Genomic DNA, 20737 nt, shown 5'->3' with positions numbered 1-20737 from the left:
AAGATTAGCAGATTTTAAACAGATCTGTGTGAGTTGTGCTATTTTACAGGCGTACTTTAATTTTAAATTCATTTCACTTTCACCCTTTTTTCCTTCAGAACATGCGATATTTGCATGCGCCCCTGTCTCCTTTCTCACACCAGAATGCTTTCACACCTTTCCCTCTCTCTTTGATGTAGGCAGCTCTGAATCATTTGTCAAGACAGATGTAAAATACAATAATGCCAAGCCAACCAATAGGGTCAACTCCTAAAAGGAGCAGATGAAAGAAGAAGAAAAATTGTGGTTTCATAATCATCTGATTATTACAAAACCCTGAAATATACAGAAGTGTGTTGTGAAAACCTGAAGTATCTACACCAAGAATAGGCTTCAAGTATATCTCATGCCATATCCATTACAATATTTACAGATTCTACATATTTGATTTATGGACAGCAATGTGGAAAACTGTAAAATATAGAGCAATACTGCAATTTATGAGTTAAAGAAATCATACTAGACTAGTTATTCAGAGTACTCTATTATGACCTGAACCCCGATCCATTACACTTATTTATTAGCTCTACAGTCTTCACATTTAAAAGGTTAATAACCCCTGGCACACAGTGGAAATGCTTGAATCCGGGCTGTGTGAGTTTATCATGTAGCTGCAGATCTTGTGGTAATAATGACTGTAAACAGTAGCAAAGCATTTCAAAGACATATCTGCTTTTTGGTGTTTTTTAAAATGACGGGCTCATTTCTTCAAATTATAAGCAACTTTTCTGTCGACAGGCACCCCACCATCGAAAAAATTCTTTTTTGGGTCTGGTTCAGAATTTACAGAAATTTATACCTTGATTTGCATCTTTTGTCTCTACAAGCGACCAATCCAGATGTTATAGATATAAATACTTTCTTAAGAAAAAAACACCTAAAGTACATCCTAATTTGAGAGAGAAGAACTCCTTGGACAGTTCTATAAAATTCAATACACAATTGGCCTGAACTTGAGTTCTCAACTGAGGTGAAGGTAACAACATGAAAACCAGGAGGTCAGTGTCAGAGGAGAGAAACTAGATGAGAAAGGAAGCACAAAAAAATAACAGTGGTGATCAAGGTTGAGGAAACCCAGTGATTTTCGAAACCGTATACACAAAAATGACCAGCTAAGAGGTGATCTGAATCGCAGGAAGAGTAAACACTGCTGAGCAAGAAAGAGAAGAATGGAGAATGAATGTGGGATTAATACATTACATGAGGTTATTATACAAAGTTTTTTGTATGTACACACATGCATGTCAATGCCTGACCAACTGGGTGAGAAGTTAAACATAGTTTTCTATACATTTTCTTGGATTGTAGCAGTCTGTGTGTGCCTGTGGATGCCTGCAAGAACAAGTGAGTAACAAAGAAAAAGGTGATACTAAGTAAGTGACAAGACAAAACTACAACAGGAATAAAAGTGTAAACAGGGCTACAGGTGAGACCATGTCGTCAAAAAACTTAATATAATGGCTCAATCCTCCAACTCCTTGACCTGCTGCACAATGGTTAAACTGAACAATCTGCCAGGCGTAAAACGAACAAACAGACAAAAAAACCAAAAAACACCACCAGCCCAGGAGGGATTTTTTTCTTGGATGTCTGAAACCTAACGCCTGGTTAGTGATCCATAAAAATCAATCCTTAGGAGAGGCAGGCTCGGTACGAAAAAAGCACCTATTCACCCAGAAAAATGGCCACAATTCAAAAAGGCTGACTTTTTGAATTCACCACAAGGAATCAAACACTTCACAACAGAATTTAACAACAAAGACTTGTCATGTAGCGCACAAATGCAAAATTGTTTACTTCATTTCAGAGCAGTTAAGTGGATGAGTACTACAGGGTTGATTAGGAGCAACAAATTAGCTTAAACGATCTAAATTGTTCTCTAACAGGTTAGCACATACATACTCTGTTATCAAGTATGCTTCACAGCATTGATTATGTAATTAATGAAAGCTCTCTCTTCTGGAGCACAATTTTCTTTTAAAAGGCGGTAAACTATGATAAATAACACAAGGAAAATATCTTAAATTCCATTCAATTCAATTCAATTTTATTTATATAGCGCCAAATCACAACAAAAGTCGCCTCAAGGCGCTTCATAGATACAGAGAAAAACCCAACAATCATATGACCCCCTATGAGCAAGCACTTTGGCGACAGTGGGAAGGAAAAACTCCCTTTTAACAGGAAGAACCCTCCGACAGAACCAGGCTTAGGGAGGGGCGGGGCCATCTGCTGCGACCGGTTGGGGTGAGAGAAGGAAGACAGTATAACTGTCTTAAACTGACACAATGAACTAAAGATTAATTATTGAAGGTTTGTCTTTGTTTAAGCTGCTTCAGTTGTGGCGTGTTCAACCAAACCACGCATTGCTGCGTCTTGACTTTAGTCAAGTAATGTCTTGGTCTAAAGTGATTAGCTTCAACACATGTTTGGTGATCATAACAAAAGCAAAAGTTGTCATTTTTAGCTAATCGGGCCTTCAGACAAGTACATTTCTGTGCCTAAAATGTGTTTGAGGGGAGGAAGGGCAAGCCAACAAGCCAGATGGATGGCGGCTGGGGCGCATATGGTGGCCTGTTTGACAAAAACAACCCAGTGTGATGGTTTCTAAATGTCAATCGTCACATTAAATTAAAAAAAGAAAAGAAAAACATCAATCTACTGAGTATGTAATTGCCATGGTTTTGGATGTTGTTGGCAAGTTTAGGTTCAGGTCGTTTATTTTCTTCTTTTTTTTTTTTGGCATCCTGTCCTCATTGAGTTATTCAGTCATTTCCTCAATCAGAAACTGTAGCCTAATTGAATCTAACTGTAGTCCCAACATAGCTCTCCTGTCTGTCCATATAGAACCATATTTATTGTACAGAACAATTAAAGAAAAGGACGAATACCCATTGTCAAAACTAAAATGGGCACATGCCAGAAGTGTTAGAGACTCCTACCTATCGGGCTTTATTAACACATTATGTAGTTCCAAGCTTCTTTTTACTCTTTCATCTACCTCACTTTACCATACCACTGATGTGTTTTACTATTGTATTAAAGTGTTATTAAATTACTGTTTGCACAAATGCAACATTTCTGCTGCTGCTTCAAATTAAAACAATCTGCAGACCAGTGAAGAGCTTTTTGTGTGATACAGGCGTCACTTTGGATCCACCAGCTTTTGGAAGTGATGCGTTTTTTTAACGCACGCCTGTACTGAGAAACAGAAAATGAGCCGCAGATGACTGGCCCTAAATGTGCTTTCAGACAGTGAGTAGATGCCGTTGTCACCTCCATTGTTTTCACTGTAAATAAACACTACGTCTGCCGTCTGAATTTATGACGGTTGAGCTTTTTCATCTTGCTGCTATGGCTCGCTGTGTCACCATGGCGACCACAGAAACTCCAAAGAGAAAAACAATGCAGGAAGCAATTTTGCAGGTACTAAGTTCTTATCTTAATGACTCACTTCTTCACAGAGACGGATAAAAAGATGGAAAATTGTATGTTTAGTAAAATCTTCTGTTTTGAGGGAGTTATATTTATGACTTATATTCACGACTATGTATCCCAGTTTGGCTTCATGGTGTAATTACACTGACAGGATATCAACAGGATGTGGTGTACAGGTTGGGAGAATCAGAAGTATTGAAACAATGCCACTGTGCTCTGCTGCCTACATTATTCAGAAGACAAAGCTTTCCAAAGTGTCAAATAATTCACAAAAGAAAAAGTCGATGTAGTAAATCAAATCAGACACCGGTGAAGCTGTTAATCATGTTCAGACGTCCAAGAGTTTTGAACAGAAGTTCACCTTCCTTTACCTTAGTTGTTTTCTAAAGGAGAGCACAAACATAAAAACTGCAGGACAATTAGCTCTAACACAAAAAGAATTATCTGTATGGCTTATCAAACAGAAATATGTGCATCAATCAAAATGTTTACTGATAAACAATCTTTAATAAATACATATATAAAGCAAGAAGGCAAGCATGACATTAAACAAACTAAACAAATTAAATTCCACTGCAGATGACCAGTGCTTGGAGAAATTAAACAGATTTATAATAGACTCCTAAAAGTTATTTACAGTTATTTAACCTGCAGCAAAGTTTGTCCCTGGAGAAATCAGTTTCTGTGATTATTATCAAATTGGCAATGTACATTACATGAAAATTTACAGGAAAATACAAAAAGTATCACAAAAACTGCCTATGTAGTCACAAACTAAACATTAGGCAATAAATAAATAAACAAAATTCAGAACGATAGTCTAGGTAGGGAATCATACCAAGTAGGTTAGCCAGATAAAGCAGAGGATCTCATCTATTGTGATTTGGTGCTATATAAATAAAACATTTGCCATTTCGATGATCCAAGACTTTTGGGAAAGTATTCTTAAGAGACAAAAGTCAAGCACTTTATGAGATAAACGTGATAGCAACATCAAGCAAAGTGGTAATAGTGTGATGGTCTGGGGATGCTTTGCTGCTACCAGAAACTCCTGAATATCAGGATTGCTCCCTGAAGCTTGAGTGCATTTTCATTATGCAGCAGGACAATGATCCTGTAAGTCCACCTTTAAATTGTTCCAAACCCCCCCCCCCAAACAAACAAACAAAAAAAGGTTTTTTAAGAATGACCTACTCTGGAGATGCTTTGGCATAACCTTAAACAGGCCATTCATGCTCGAAAACCCTCTAATACATTTGAATTCTGCAAAGAAGAGTAGGCCCAAATTCCTCTACAGCGAAATGTAAGACTTACTACCAGTTACCACTGCTGATTGCAGTTCTTGGTGCCAAGGCTGGCACAACCAGTTACTAGGGGGCAATTACTTTTTCACACAGGGTCAGGTAGGCTTGGATAACTTTTTTGCCCTAGTATGTGGAATTATTTAAAAACTGCATTTTGCATTTATTTGGGTTATCTATGTGTATTATGGAAATTTGTTTTATGACCTTAATCTTGTAAGTGTGAGAAATGAGCGAAACCCTGAGAAATCTGAGAGGGGCAAATACTTTTTCAAAGCACTGTAGCTTGTGGATTCGAACTTACCTAGAACGGTATTGTTGTAAGACTACAGAGACGCAAATCCCTGCGTTGGCTTTCATATAAAAATGAACAAGTTTATTGGAAAATCATGAAACCATAGTGGACACATTAAAAGTGTTATCACACATGACATCAAAAGTAGTTAATATAGATTTATTTCATGGCATACTGAGAAAACTAGTACTTGCTGACAAATGAAAATAAAGATTAGACAAAAGTGTAACATTCCAATTGCTCTGATACAGTATATGGTTTCCTGAGCCCCAGGGCAATCAATTTGCAGCAGGGAGAATTTGCTACTGTATACGACAGCCATAAATGACTGAGCCCTCCCCCACCCCCTTGATCATTGTCACACATCAGCACTCGGGTCCATAGGGAATAAAGACAGATTGAAACAATGATTCTGAGATTACCCAGGGGATTTATCTGGGAAAATTGATACATTCTGAAACTAACATTGGCTAGGAACTCTGCAACCACAACCAAAAACCACGAAAAGTTAAAACAAACATGCTGAGTCCACAAATCAAGACTTTAGCTCCACACAGTTTTGTCTCATTTCAGATTTAACATGAGATTTAACATGAGATGCTATGACTTAGAAATACGAATGGCCCACAGACATTTGCACTGAGATGTGTTTTTTATTTTTTATTTTCTCCATTCTATGAATCTAATACAGTGAGGATTAAACAGGTCATGACAATTTTACAAGTTATTGTTTTTGCTTAGGGCACAACATAATGTAAAAATCACACAATGCGAAAAATTAATAACAGCAGCATGTAAGGAACAAAATGACACAGGTCAAAAACTAAATGGAAATGCAGTAATTCTTCTAGTTTCCAACTACATAATGTAATTATTGGATAATAACACAATTCACATTACTATCTATTATTAGCCAAGGAAGGCCCCTGGTATTATGGCTGAAGGTTGAATCACAGCAGCAGAATTTCAAACAAACACAGCTCTGGGGACTTTTAATATTACTTCAGTGCTATCGCAGTTCTTCTGAACGAGTTTTAAAGTTAAAAAAACAATGCAAACCAAAGACAAAATATTAGAAAAGTATTTTCACAGTAAATCAAACAATCTGTAATGTAGAAGGGGTCCAGATTCATCTTTTAAACCCTTTCCTCCTACACTGATGACATAATGACATAAATGCAGTGGTGAGAAAAAGTGTTTGCCCTTTTCCTGATTTCCTAGTATTTTGCATATTTGTCACAATTAAGAGTTTCAGATCATCAAACACATTTTAATGTTAGACAAAGATAACCCGAGAAAATACAAAATGCAGTTTTTTTAAATGATTTCATTGATTAAGGGAGAAAGGGAGAAACCAAGCCTACCTGGACATGTATGAAAAAATAATTGCCCCTCTTGTTAAATCATGAATTAACTGTGATAAAGCACATTTTTTGGAGAGCTGAGTTCGGTTTCACCAAACACAATCAGGCCTGATTATACACAGACCTGTTGAATCACTTAAATAGACCCTGTCTGACAAAGTGAAGCAGGCTAAAGGATCTCAAGAAGCAACACATCATGCCATGATCTAAAGAAACAGCTGAGAAACAAAGTCACTGACATCGATCAGTCTGAAAAGGGTTACAAAGCCATTTCCAAGTCTATGGGACTCCAGTGAACCACAGTGAGAGCCATTATTCACAAATGGAGAAAACATGGAACAGTGGTAAACCTTCCCAGAAGGGACTGGACAACCAAAATTACTTTAAGAGTACATCGAATACTCATCCAGGAGGTCACAAAGGAACACAGAACAACATTAAAGAACCACAGGCTTCACGTCTCAGATAAGAGTTCATGATTCAACAATAAGAAAGAGACAGGGCAAAAATGACATCTATTGGAGAGTTCCAGGAGAAAATTCTAACAAAAATTAATTAAGTATAAGTGAAAAACTGAAAGAAAAATTCAATGTCTTTGATAGTAAGATGGCTTTAAACTAATACTGACAGTACAAGCAGTGACCTGATCCATTTATAACAACTTGCAATTGCTACCGAATGAAAAGCCTGATAATTTTTCCTCTCCTGCTGTGCAGTTTTCACCAAACTTCACCAACAAAGGCCCCCTTTACAAACCTGATTTGGTCATTGGGACACATTTAATTATGCTGATCAAGTATCTGAGATTTTAAGGCTAATTGTATGTAGAAAAAAGTTATTTGCTCTTCTTTGTTAATGCAGTTTAAGTATAATCATTGTTTTTGGATGATAAAGCAGATGGAGGTGAATATTAAACATCAGTAGCTTGCTGGCCATGTCATGTTATTTTCTTTGAGTCAGCTGCAGCTCACTAAACTGCAGACTGAAAATCAGAGCAAGCCATGAAGGCAAAAGTTATGAATGCTAAGTGTGTACAACTAGAGTTTATCAACTGATTGTAAATAACTGCAAATAACTGCAAACTAGGTGATGAAATGTAATAAAGCACGAGTATAATAAAAGAACATAATATTTCTAAATCAAAGGAGAAATCAAATCAAGCATGTAAAAAGTCTCTGTTCAGGAATGCACGCTTTCTAACTTGAGATATTTCCACATTTGCCGCGTGTCTTTCATCAAGAAAAAAGAAAAGAAAAGTCACATTTTATGACTTTGGCAGAGGATGAAAGAGTCAATAGTAAGTCTGAAAGAATCACCAAGACTGAGCTGAGAGAAACAACCTTCAAAGAGAAAAAATCCAAGGACAAAGACAACATAATGTTTCACTGCAAAAATCACAAATTTTATACAGACCTGAAAGCTGTACTGATAAAGTCTACAAAGACACTAACTTTATAATGTAACAGTTACACATATTTGATTTGGTGAAATTAATGGAAAATGAGAAAAAGAAAACCTATCAGGACAGCTAGAGACTCGCTATGAGGAAAAGCATAGAATGTCAGTGCTGTAAAATGTATGCAAACAGTAACAATGTGGGTAGTGCATAGTAATAACAACTTTATTGCAGGAAAAGCCAATAACTATGAAGGTCACAGCAGTAAAATATGGCATTTACCGTAGTATTTGACTGCAGCTGCCTCTCACTGTATCTTCCTTTCTCTATTCTTCTGCACCAGGTGATTTTAGTCCTTCTGTCCTTTCACAGAACAACCATTACGTTCATTTGCTCTCAGCAGGTGGGGTAGAATCTGTGTATGTGTATGTGTGTATTGCAGTAGAGGGAGCAACGGTTAGAGCTAATCAAGTAGGAGGTCACCCATCTTTATCAAACCATCTGACACTAATGTCATTAGGTGAGATGCATAGCTATGTGAGTTCATAAAATTAAGGTTGAGCTAGTGCAGACGCTAAGGCTCCCATGCACAAGCAGTGTTATGAGATTAGCTTGATGCGCTAAGCGCTGACAGCCCTCGTCAGTTCACATCATGAGCAGCAGGACGAGCCCTCTGTGAGAAAAACCATACCACTCTTACTGGGCTTACCTTGGGGGAGGAGGGGAGGAAGGAGTTACTGAGGATGCATGTGCAATGAAAGGAGAGAGCGAGAGCGACATCCCGGCAATGCTTGCGTTCAACAATCGACATGACTCAACCTCTGCCTGGGAAGCCCAGATGTTCCACAGGCCCCTGTGCCAATGCCATTATAAGTCGAGCCAAATACACTTGCAGATTCATGTTACTGATGGCGAAGCTGATAGGTCAAATTGAGTGTTGCAATTTCCAGCAACAAACGGATGACCTGCCTCGAACACTGATTACAGCAGACAGGCATTGGAACGTGTTCTGAGGAGAGCAGACGTTTGGACTGAGCTCTGTGTTCAGGCCAACTCTGTCATTCTGGGACAGTGTGACCTTGTACAAGCAAAGCGCATTAGCGGTTGTCAAAGGGAAGGAAAAGTGCTGCTGCTAGCCAAGGCCAAGGAAGGGCCCTGGTTCTACAGTTGAAGGCTGAATCACAGCAACAGAATTTCAAACAGACACACCTCTGGGGACTCTTAATATTACTTCAGTGCCACTGCAGTTCTTCTGCATAAGTTTTAAAGTTTAAAAAATATTGCAAACCAAAGACAAAATATTAGAAAAGTATAGAAAAGTAACAATCAGTACTGTAGTTAGGGGTCCAGATTCATGTCTTCTACACGTTTACCCCGGCTACATACAGTGGTGAGAAAAAGTGTTTGCCCTTTTCCTGATTTCCTAGTGTTTTGCATATTTGTCACAATTAAGAGTTTCAGATCATCAAACACATTTTAATATCCGACAAAGAGTAAAGACTAAACCAGATAAAATACAAAATGCAGTTTTTAAATTATGATTTCATTGATTAAAGGAGAAACGTTTTCCAAGCCTTGTCCTGTATGAAAAAATAATTGCCCCTCTTGTTAAATCATGAATTAACTATGATTAAGCACATTTTTTGGAAAGCTGAGTTCAGTTTCACTAAACACAGTCAGGCCTGATTACTCGCAGACCTGTTGAATCACTTAAATAGACCCTGTCTGACAAAGTGAAGCAGGCTAAAGGACTTTGGGACTCGAGTGAACCACAGTGAGAGCCATTATTCACAAATGGAGAAAACACGGAACAGTGGTAAACCATCCCAGGAGCGTCTAAATGACCAAAATTAATTCAAGCGTACATCGAATACTCATCCAGGAGGTCACAAAGGAACACAGAACAACATTAAAGAACCACAGGCTTCACATGTCTCAGTTAAGGTCAGAGTTTATGATTCAACAAAGAAAGAGATTGGGCAAAAATGACATCCATTGGAGAGTTCAAGTAGCAAACCATTACGACAAAAAAGGTTTGTCTCACATTGGCCGAGAAACATCTTAATGATCCTCAAGACTTTTGGGAAAACACTGAGCTGAAGAAACAAAAGCTGAAAAATTTGGAAGGTTTGAGTCCCGTACATTTGGCATAAAACTAAAATAGCATTTCAGAAAAGGAACATCATACAAACAGTAAAAATATGGTGGTGGCAGAGTGATGATCTGGAGCTCTTTAGCCGCCTGTGGACCTGGAAGACTTCCAGTGGTCAGTGGAACCATGAATTCTGGTGTCTACCAAAGCATCCTGAAGGACAATGTTCAGATATCTGTTTGTGACATCAAGCTGAAGCGCACTTGGGTTCTGCAACAGGACAATGATCCAAAACACACCAGCAAGTCCGCCTCTGAAAAACAAAATGAAGACTTTGGAGTGGCCTAGTCAAAGTCCTGACCTGAAATCGAGTATGATGCTGTGGCGTGACCTTAAAAGGGTGTTTCATGCTCAAAAACCCACCAGTGTGGCTGAATTACGACAATTCTGCAAAGATGAGTGGCCAAATTCCTCCTTGTTGCTGCTAAGGGTGACCCAAATAGTTATTAGGTTTAGGGGGCCAACCACTTTTTCACACAGGACCATGTAGCTTTAGATTTTGTCCCTTTAATAATAAAACCCTTCATATAAAAACTGCATTTTGTGTTTACTTGTATTATCTTTGTCTATCATTTGCATTTGTTTGATGATCTGAAACATTTCAGTGTGAAAAACACAACAAAACAGGGGCAAACACTATTTCACACTATTGTACAGCCTCACTGGTCATTCTTGTAAATGTAAATCATCATGTTGATTATGATAAAACTGAAATATGGTACTTCTCATTTCCATAACCACTGTACCAACAGTGACTTACAGATATAAATATGCACACATCCTTGCCTGAAAAGAAAAGCAGAAAGGTTCAAGAGCTGAAATTTCCATCTCCCTGAAGAGATTTAGCCCAAGACTGAAACTTATTACAATTTTCACCATGTAAATCCCTGAAAGATCCACAGGATTGCTGTTCAAGTTGAAAGCAGCAGCAAGAAGATTTGTATTCACCCATAAGATTCCTCTTAGGTTCCTCCTTTATTTGGACCACCTCCAGAACTGAGAGAAATCACTGGCAGAGCAAGAAGAATTTTAACCCTGACTGCTAGTGTCACTGTCTCCCTGTGGCAATTTAGACTTTTTAATTATGGGCTTATTAATGTTTAATCACTGGACAGGTAAGCTGTAGGGAAGCATCCGCCCTGAGAGGGACGATGCAAATAGACTTTTTTATAATTCAAGCTCAAATGAATGGGACCGTATGATTGTCTCACTCCTGGGTACAAAGAGCATTTTGAGGAGACAATCACTAATCAGAGTTACATTACTAACAAACCTGACTGTGCTTAAGATGGGTAGTATTTGTTGCTGAGGTTTAAGAAAACAATACCATTATTATTAGCCCGATTTAAGAAAAAACGACTTTTTGACAACACTTAATATCTATTAACTTTATAGTTTGAGAGGCACTGCTTTCAGTTAGAAGATGGGAAGGCAAACTGCTTGTGTTTGCAAAGGCCTCATTAACTCAGTAACCTTTCACACATATCTTTGGGAACCATTCGTTCTTCCAGCCAATCTAAAGACTGACTGAACTACCAAAAAACTGTGCGCCACAGTCTCTTTATCTCTCTGTCAAATGATACATGGTTGTTTCAGTAAACATGTAAACAAAGCACCCAAATCTGCCTCCTCAAAGAACAACTGCAAACTAATTTTTTTTTTTTGCATCACTCTAAAGCAATGGCGTTAACTGCAGAGCTTGTGCTTCCTTTATTCTCTAACAAAATACATGCAATTTGCGAGTCTTGTCCCAATCCCTCTGTCTTAACAGCATTTGTTTTGAGCTTGGGATTTCCATCTAGAGAACAGAAAATTACATTAGGTTTTATAAGGAAAAGCAGAAGAAATGCCATTAAGCTCACATAGGAAGGGGAAAAAAGCCTCCATATCCATCTTTTTTCATTAATTCATTCCAAGCATCTTAGTTAGATTTCCTCATCTCTTCCACATATGCATCTTCACAGACAAGGATATGTGAATGAGGCTCTTCTGCACAGCCTGAAGCTGCTAATGACTTTCTGAGCAACAGATGTATCCCACCTCTTCCTCTCTCAACACTGAAGGAACACTGTGAACAAATGAAGACAAACTAAAGTCCTCAGAATGAGGACTCAGCAATATGAGTGATGTTTCAGTCCACTTGTTTTGTTAGGTCAGCAGCTTGTTTTGGAGTAGGATGGTGCTGAGCAAAGCCATTGCGTTTAACTAGGTTTAGACCTGCGAGACAGGTGTGGAGCTGGTCGATAAGCCTGTAACAGGTTGACTTCTTCCTGTTGGTGCAAAAGCAGGAAGTAGAACTGAATTACCAGGATATAAATGAGACTTATTAAATCCCAGCCACATTTTTTTGTCATTTCTTCAGTCTATCAGCATTAGAGACAATCTCTTCTATCTCCATTTCTCTTCTGCTTCCCATCTGCTCTATGTGGTCCTCTGAAGCAACTCAGGCCTGTCATATCTCTTTCCTCGACTACTCCCTACTCTATCCCTAATCCTTCTTCCAGACTTATCTCACTCAGTCTTTGACAGTGTCTCTCTTACTTTAATATTATTTTATTATCTTTTTAGCATTCTTGCTCCTCCGCTACATTCTTGGTGCCCTTTACTGATCCATCATTTTCCATCGCTATGCTGGCAGTGCTATCATGAATAATGGGGAAAAAAATCTTAGCACTGAAAAAGACCCTGATTTTGAGCTGAGTCAGCTCCCTCAGTCGGGATGGAATTTCCTCCAGTGACTACAGAGACTTGTAGGGATGTAGATGTACATTTATTCGAACATTAATAAAGATAACGCTTATAGTAATAAAAATACATTAAAGCTGATATGACTTCACTGCATGGATATTTTAACAGGTTATATCGGTGATTATATTTGTGTGGATGCACATAAAGTATTTCCCAGTTATCACTCCCAGCTTGTGTCTTCCTACTACAGTCTGTCTGCAGTGGGAGTATATTTAGAACAAATACAAATACATCACAGTAAGACTGATACTGCGATACCGATCTTTGGTCTTCAAAGTTTTATGGAGCTTTTTTTCTGTATTGCGGGACTTTTTTGAAGGATTTAATTTATTTCCACATTATGTTTATGAAATGTGCAGAAATAATAATCTGTGAAACAAAATAACACAGTGCTGTCTTTACAGTTTGCTTAACAAATGTTATACATACACTGTGCAAAAGTCTTGAATCTTCTTTATTTTTTGCTTCCAAGGATCCATACTTTTTCAGGGTTTTTCTTAATGACTGATTCACACTGACCTATGAATCATTCAAGCATAAAAAGGGATCTAACTCAAGGGATGAACCAATTTTACATCTACACATTACAGAAAACCTAACAAAAAAACTATTTTAAGTCACTTTATTAGTGGTTTGGTAACAACAAGGTGATTCCCAAAGAAATATTAGTTGGAAACTCAGCATGTTGTACAATGTGTTCCTATAATAATTGAGGAAAATGGATGAGTGGAGGTCGAAAAAGGCCTAAAAACAATTTACAACAGATAACGGTATCTGAAAGTCATATTCTTAAGAAATAGGAAAGAAATCACGCAAAGAACTGACAGGACCTGAGAGATGCATCTGATCCTTCAACTGATCTATCTAATGTTCACTGAAGACTCATCAGAAATGATTCTCAGTGGAAGGGTGGCTGTCAAGAAATCACTCTTAAGGAGGTATGCCACATTACACAAGAACAGGACTGGGAAAAAACAGAGATTATGGACTGATGAAGCCAAATCTGAAATTCGCAGCACAACAGCCATCTTTAAAACAGAGTGGAGGCTCTGTCATGGTTTGGAGCTGCATTTTTATGTATTACAAACATAAAAAAGCCACCTTGCGATAGTATCTGGAAAGCATCTGACTGACAACTGCTTCATTTCTTATGTACGATAACGATCCCAAGCACATTGCCAATGTAATAATAGCATACCTGGACAATGTGACGGTCAAGAAAGCTCGTCAAAGAGTTCAGGTTCAGGTGGTCATGTCAAATAGTGTCACTGGAATTATACAAACTTTGTGTTTGCCTTATAAACAGTATTTCCATGTATGTTTGCATATTTTTAATAAATCAGTGCATCTATTTGAAATTTAACTAACAAAGAAAAAATAAACGTGACATGTTTTAGGATTTTTCCACAGTACTGTATGTAGTCACGTTGTGATACATGAAAAAAATGTTTTTTGAGTAACTTGTTTTGTGTTTCTTTACATGTTTTACTTTTGCCGGTGGATGTAAATGCAAATCTGGACGAAACTGTGAATATTTGTCATTATCAAAAGCAGATTATGACAGATGCTCAAAATGAGCAACCAAAAAAAATGTTGTTCAATGGTTTCATGTATTGGCGTTAGAATCCCAAATACAAACATGTAGTCATGTTTTTCTGTGCATTTGTGTGTGTGTAAGCTTGGCAGGGGGAGTCGGAATGTTCACACTCCCTGTCACTGTGGACCGTGGTCTGTTCCACCTAGATTAGCTGTGATCTTAACGAATCCTGTCTGATCCATGCTGCCGTGGTCTCTAAACACGCTCTCATCAGGTTTTTAGAACCAATGCGAAGGATTGCATTGACAGCAGCTGACACAATCCTGATGAATAATGTAACACAGTTCACGAAAAAACATTAACACAGTATAATCTTTAGAAAACAAAATGCATAAGAGCCATCCCTGTAAGTTTGTTGTTCCTGGTAGTAAAATTACTACCAGTGTTATTGAAAATCCACATAATTTTATTTAGTTTTAAATCTGAATTTTGTACTGACAATGCATCTATCCTGGGTCTCAATCAGAGCAGTATAAAAAATAAATAAAACCTCCTAGTCAAAATTAATTAATTGAAAAAGTTGTAATGTTAAAGAACTCAGCTGACAAGAATTGACAGTTTATATGGATCTAATTTAGGTTTCTGTTATTAAACACACTTTGAGTTCATGATTTCATTTATTAAGTTATTAAAAAGGTTATCCAAGCTTACATGACCCTATGTGAAAAAGTAATTGCCCCTTAAACCTAGTAAGTGGTTGCACTAACCCTGGTAACAAGAACTGCGATGTGAAAGACTCATTGTCTTTCACATCGCTGTGGAGTCATTATGGCCCTCTCTTCTTTAAAGAACTGTTTTATTTCAGCCAAATTGCACGTTTTTTCAAAAATGACTGGCCTGTTTAAGATTTTTTCAAAGTATCTTAACACAATTTAAAACCTAGATTTAAACTGACTAGGCCACTTCAAAAACTTATTTGTTTTGAGCCATTCAGAAGTGGACTAGCTGGTGCATTTTGGGTCATTGCCTTGTTGGATAAACTAATTTTGCTTTTCAGGCATGAACAGATAACTGGACTTTCTCTGGAGCAGAATTCATGCTTCCCTATCATCAGTGTTGGGGAGTAACGGAATACATGTACCGCCGTTACGTATTTAAAATACAAAATATGAGTAACTGTATTCCGTTACAGTTACCGTTTAAAAAGGTGGTATTCAGAATACAGTTACTTTGTTGAAATAAATGGATTACACTGCGGTACTTTCCTGTTTCATTTTGTCGCGGGTCAGGACTGTTTGGGTTTTGTTTGACAGCTACGTTCTGTTGTTCCAGGCGGAAGCGTTACGGTTGCCATGGTTACAGGGCGACGCTCTCTCTCTCTCTCTGCGACTGTGTGTTTCCTGGGTGAGAGAGCGCCTTTTCGTTGTTGTTGTTGTTGTGCTAAGCTAACAGGCAGAATGCTACAAGCATAGCTCTAAAGAATGTAGCATCATGGGCAGTGTAGTCCGTGTTGCTGGGAGAATGGACTGCCATACACGTTATGGGTCTGTGAGCGCGAGGAGGGAGAAAAAGGGGAGTGGAAAGGTAGGAGTTGTCATCGAGGAAAAACGGGAGCTGGAAGCATGTAAATATAATAATAACCACTTCAGCCAAGAAGAGTGCCTGACGAGCCCAGTTGTAAGTAAGCTATTAAGACTCGACTGTACACCGTGTTCGTGTTTTCCTCCTAAAACAATAAGTGCCGTTGGAGCAGTCTTTCAACGCCTCTCTCTGTCTCTCGCAAGAAAAGTTGACCCACACAACAAAGTAAAGCTATTTTTCGGCTACGAGCCGACAGGGACCCCGCCGTATTAGTCAGAGGTCCCTTTACTACAGTTCGGAGTCGCGGACCTTCAGTAATAGTAATAAATCACACAGCAATAGTACATTCACGTTGTTGTAAAAAGCATGATAATATATTAAGTAATCCAAAGTATTCAGAATACGTTACTGTCATTGAGTAATGTAACGGAATACGTTACAGAATACATTTTGGGGCATGTATTCTGTATTCTGTAATGCAATACATTTTAAAAGTAACCTTCCCAACACTGCCTATCATACCAACATTTGTTTGACTGTTGGTATGATGCTCTTTGTATGAAATGTTGGGTTAGTTAGACGCCAGATATAACAAGACAGAAACCTTCAAAAAGGTTCTACTTTTGTCTCACCAGTCTACAGATCTTGGGGATCATTAACATGTTTCTTAGGTTAATGTGAGATGATCCCATTGATCATCAGTGGTTTTCTCTTCTTGGAACTAGGGCTGCCACGATTAGTCGACTAGTCACGATTACGTCGACTATCAAAATCGTCGACGCCTAATTTAATAGTCGACACATCGTTTAAATGCCGTAAAATCCTGAAAGGTGCAGGAATAACAGTAAGATTTAAGAGTGTAATAACGGACTGAAACAGAAGATGGCGGAAATGCACCTACAAGGATACCGTTAAACGGCAAAGATGATGAAGAAGAAGAAGAAGCAGCAGTCTCCGTTATCATGGCTACTCGGCAACGGAACTCGAAAGTCTGGGAGCATTTTGACCAAACAAAAGAAAAGAAGGTCCAATGCAAAATCTGCAAAATGGAACTTGCCTTCCATGGCAGTACAACGGCGATGCACGAGCATCTAAAAAGGAAGCACGTCGTGGCATCCGACGACGAAGTGGTACAGTCGTCTCGGTAAGCTAATTGGCTAGTTAGCTGCTAACATTATTGTAAACAGCAAGCTGCTAATTATTTGTGCTGTCAGTGTTAATCTCGTTAGTATGATGTTAACGCCATAACCGCATTAACGCGGCAAATCCCCGTTAGTCAGTGCCATGCAGCCCTCGCACCGCGTTTTCGCGCTAACGGGGATTTGCCGCGTTAACATCGTATTGACGAGATTAACGCTGAGAGCACTACTTATTATTGCTTATATTAATAGCTGTTAACATTACAGGACTGCTAAAAAAATACGTTCGTCTTCAATGGACGACTTTGTCACCAAGCCAACAACATGTACACCTCGGCAAGCAGATGTCCTGACTGAATCAATCTTGAACATGTTGGTGACGGACATGAGACCCCTGTCTATGGTTGATGATCAAGGTTTCAAAGAGATGATCAAGCAGTTCAACCCACATTACCATGATAACTACCTACCAGGCCGATCCCACTTCACCAAATTGATGGAAAAGAAATATGATGCTACCTTTGAGAAGGTTGGTCTCTCTTTCTCTCCACTCTCTCACACCACAAAACAAAATAGCAATTTGTATTAGAATTTAATACATTTCATGATGAAATAATATAGAGCTTGCTGACTGAGGAACCAATAAATTAATCTTGGTTAAAGCATGTAATGGAAAGTTGTTGTTGTTTTTTTTTTTTTTTACTGATATGTTGAATGTTTATTGTTTAACATACGTAAGTGTATTTGATGTAACTGAATTATTCAATTGGTAAATTCAAATCTTAATGCATAAACTGACAAGCATTATTAATAATGAAAAAATATACTGTAATATATTTCCCTAATGCTTACTATTGTTCCAAATCATCTCATATCTTTAGGTAAAGCAGACCCTTGGTGGTGTCAAAGGTTTCTTCACCCTGACTGCTGATGTCTGGACCAGTCGTGCAACAGAGGCCTACCTTGGTGTGTCTTGCCATTTCCTGAGTGAAGATTGGAAGATGAAGAGCTTCATCCTTGATACCATGCCTCTTGAGGAGAGGCATACTGGTGCCAATATAATGACATGGATGGAAGAGGTGCTAACAAAGTTTGACATCTTGCCTGCCAAAATAAAAGCAGTAGTACATGACAGTGGTTCCAATATGGTGGCAGCAATGCGACTTCTTGAAGAAAAACATGGATGGGCCTCTATCCGCTGTGCTGGACACACACTCCAGCTCATAGTCAATACTGCTCTCAAAGAAACCACCATCAGCAGAGCACTAGGTGCTGCTAGGCAGCTAGTGGAGCACTTTAAGAGAAGCGAGCTGGCTAGTACAAGACTAAAAATGAAACAGGAGCAAATGAATGTGAAGAAAAATACACTGATCCAAGATGTCAGTACAAGATGGAATAGTACATTCCACATGATAGAAAGACTCCTCGAACAGCGCTGGCCTCTCACTGCCACTCTTTCAGATCCCGAGGTAACGCCAAGGGGGAAACACTACTTCGACTTGAAGCCAGAGCAGTGGGTGCTGCTTGAAGAACTGAAGCAAGGTTTGGCACCTTTTGAGACTGCTACTGTTTACCTTAGTGGACAGAAGTACACAACGGTTTCAGGTCTTCCACAGGTGGTCAAAGGGCTGACACGGGCTGTACACCAAAGCCAACTGGAGACGAGCTCAGGAAAATCTTTCATTGCCAGTGCAGAAAAAGGCATAACACAGAGATGGGGGAGTATATGTACTTTCTCAGCAGACAAAGAAAACTCTGTTATTCTCGCAGCTGCCTTGGACCCCAGATACAGAAAGTTGACGTTTTTGGCTCCTGAAGATGTCATCAGAGTGCAAGGGACTGTTGAAGTGCTTGCTGTCAAAGAAGCAAATGCTGGGACACATGAGCATGCAAAAGTGCAGACAGCCAATGGTTCAGGTAGAACTGAAAAGACTGCTCTGGACAACCTCCTTGAGTCTGACACAGACAGTCAGGGTGACAATGAGGAAGAAGCATCTAAGGAGGACCAAGATGTCCAAGTTGTGAGAAGTGAAGTTCAGCTGTACTTTAAAGAAGCCACAGTTTCTAAAAAGGATGATCCTCTTAAATGGTGGAGCGAAAATGAGGGACGTTTCCCCACACTATCAAAGCTAGCTAAATCTTTTCTGTGCATTCCTGCAACCTCCACCCCATCGGAGCGGATCTTCTCCACAGCAGGGAACATCTGCTCTCAAAAGAGAGCAAGCCTTTCTGCAGAACATGTAGAAAAGCTAACTTTCCTGGCTATGAACAATAATCTCGTGTAGATTGCTATAGTGACTATATAGTCCCAAAGTTCAATATAGTTGTGAGGACTGAGCACAAAATGCTATTTTGTTATATTTGTTTTCGGGTGGCTTCAAACTTGAAATTTCATTAAAAGTTTAATAAACTATCATCTTGTCTTTATTTTTAGTTTCACATACCTTAAACACTTAAAGCTGTAAGCTAATGATAGTTGTATAAGAGCAGATGCATGCTGCTGCAATAATCTGTACGTTTTACGTCCAATGGATGCATAATCTGATTAGTCGACTAATCGCAAGAATAATCGGTGACTAGTCGACTATCAAAATAATCGTTTGTGGCAGCCCTACTTGGAACTCTCTCACAGATGCCACTGCTGAACCATGAACTCTGACCTTAACTGAGGCAAGTGAGCCCTGCAGTTCTTCAGATTGTATTCTAGGTTCATATGTGACCTCCAGGATGAGCCATTAATGTGCTCTTGGAGTAGTTCTAATAGACTGGCTACCAATGTTCCAAGTTTTCTCCATTTCTGAACACCGATCACCGTAGTTCGCTGGAGCCGCAAAATCTTAGAAATTTATTTTTAACCCTTTCCAGACTCATGAATGTCAATCAAAGCAGTTTCTTTAGATGGAATCATGAAGTGTTGCTTTTTAATATCTTTCAGCTGATTTCACTTTGTCAGGCAGGTTCACTAATCAGTCCTGGGTGTGTCTAGTTAAACTCAATTCAGCTTTCAAAAATATGTGATTGATCACAATTAATTCAAGATTTTAGCAGAGGATCGAATTACTTTTTCACACAGAACCAGAAAGGTTTGGATAACTTTTTTTTGAAAACTGAATTTTGTACTTGAGTTGTCTTCTTCTTATAATCAGGTTTGATTGATGATCTGAAACAATTAAGTGTGAGAAATGTGCAAAAACCTAAAAGATCAGAGAGGGCGTAAATACTTGTTCAGGGGACTGTGCTATAAGGTTGTGAGTACAGCAATCTACGGCTGGCCTTCATGTCCTTTCACAAGACCTCCCTTTCAGTTCTGTGTCCTTCAATAGATTTTTCATCCCTGAATGCCTCTGACTGAACTAAATGGCCCATATCCATTTCAGTATCTTCTTTTTTTACTTATTGTGGGAGCCTCCATCTCTGCGTCTGCTGGCTTTTCTCTCGCAGACAAAATGCTGGATAGTTAAATACAATGAAGACGAAGCACCAAGTCTATTGGGGATGTAATCATTATATCAAAGGAACATGATGTTCAAGCATGTTCAAACCAAAACACACATTTCCTTTTTTGTACCAGCAGAGTGATTACTGAGCCTGTGGCATTTTCAAATGTGCTTAAGGAAGAACACCAAACATGATTCCAGCAGCCAAGCTACAAATACTGTTTAATAATGGAAAAAATCATTGTACATTTGGATGCAATTTGTGTTTACAACATCACAATCGAGCAACACAGTTTTTATCTTCCATCTG

The 20737-nt window shown here is 38.7% G+C and overlaps 2 protein-coding genes across 5 annotated transcripts in view; one reads left to right on the top strand and one right to left on the bottom strand.

The window, feature by feature from the left end:
- Positions 1-20737, bottom strand: part of alk (ALK receptor tyrosine kinase) — a 417876-nt gene that overhangs the window by 209041 nt on the left and 188098 nt on the right. The gene's annotated exons all lie outside the window — the stretch shown is intronic.
- LOC309696212 (E3 SUMO-protein ligase ZBED1-like) lies at positions 16653-19275 on the top strand (the record flags this gene model as incomplete). Its single annotated transcript, XM_082517370.1, has 3 exons — positions 16653-16995; positions 17258-17519; positions 17872-19275. The coding sequence occupies exons 1-3, from the start codon at positions 16814-16816 to the stop codon at positions 19273-19275; spliced, it is 1848 nt and encodes a 615-aa protein (XP_082373496.1). The 5' UTR covers positions 16653-16813.

Source organism: Aulonocara stuartgranti (assembly GCF_965226115.1).
Source record: "Aulonocara stuartgranti genome assembly, chromosome: 19".
Classification (NCBI taxonomy): Eukaryota; Metazoa; Chordata; class Actinopteri; order Cichliformes; family Cichlidae; genus Aulonocara; species Aulonocara stuartgranti.
The sequence above is the reverse complement of the archived record's forward strand: the minus strand, read 5'-3'. Positions and strand labels throughout refer to the sequence as shown.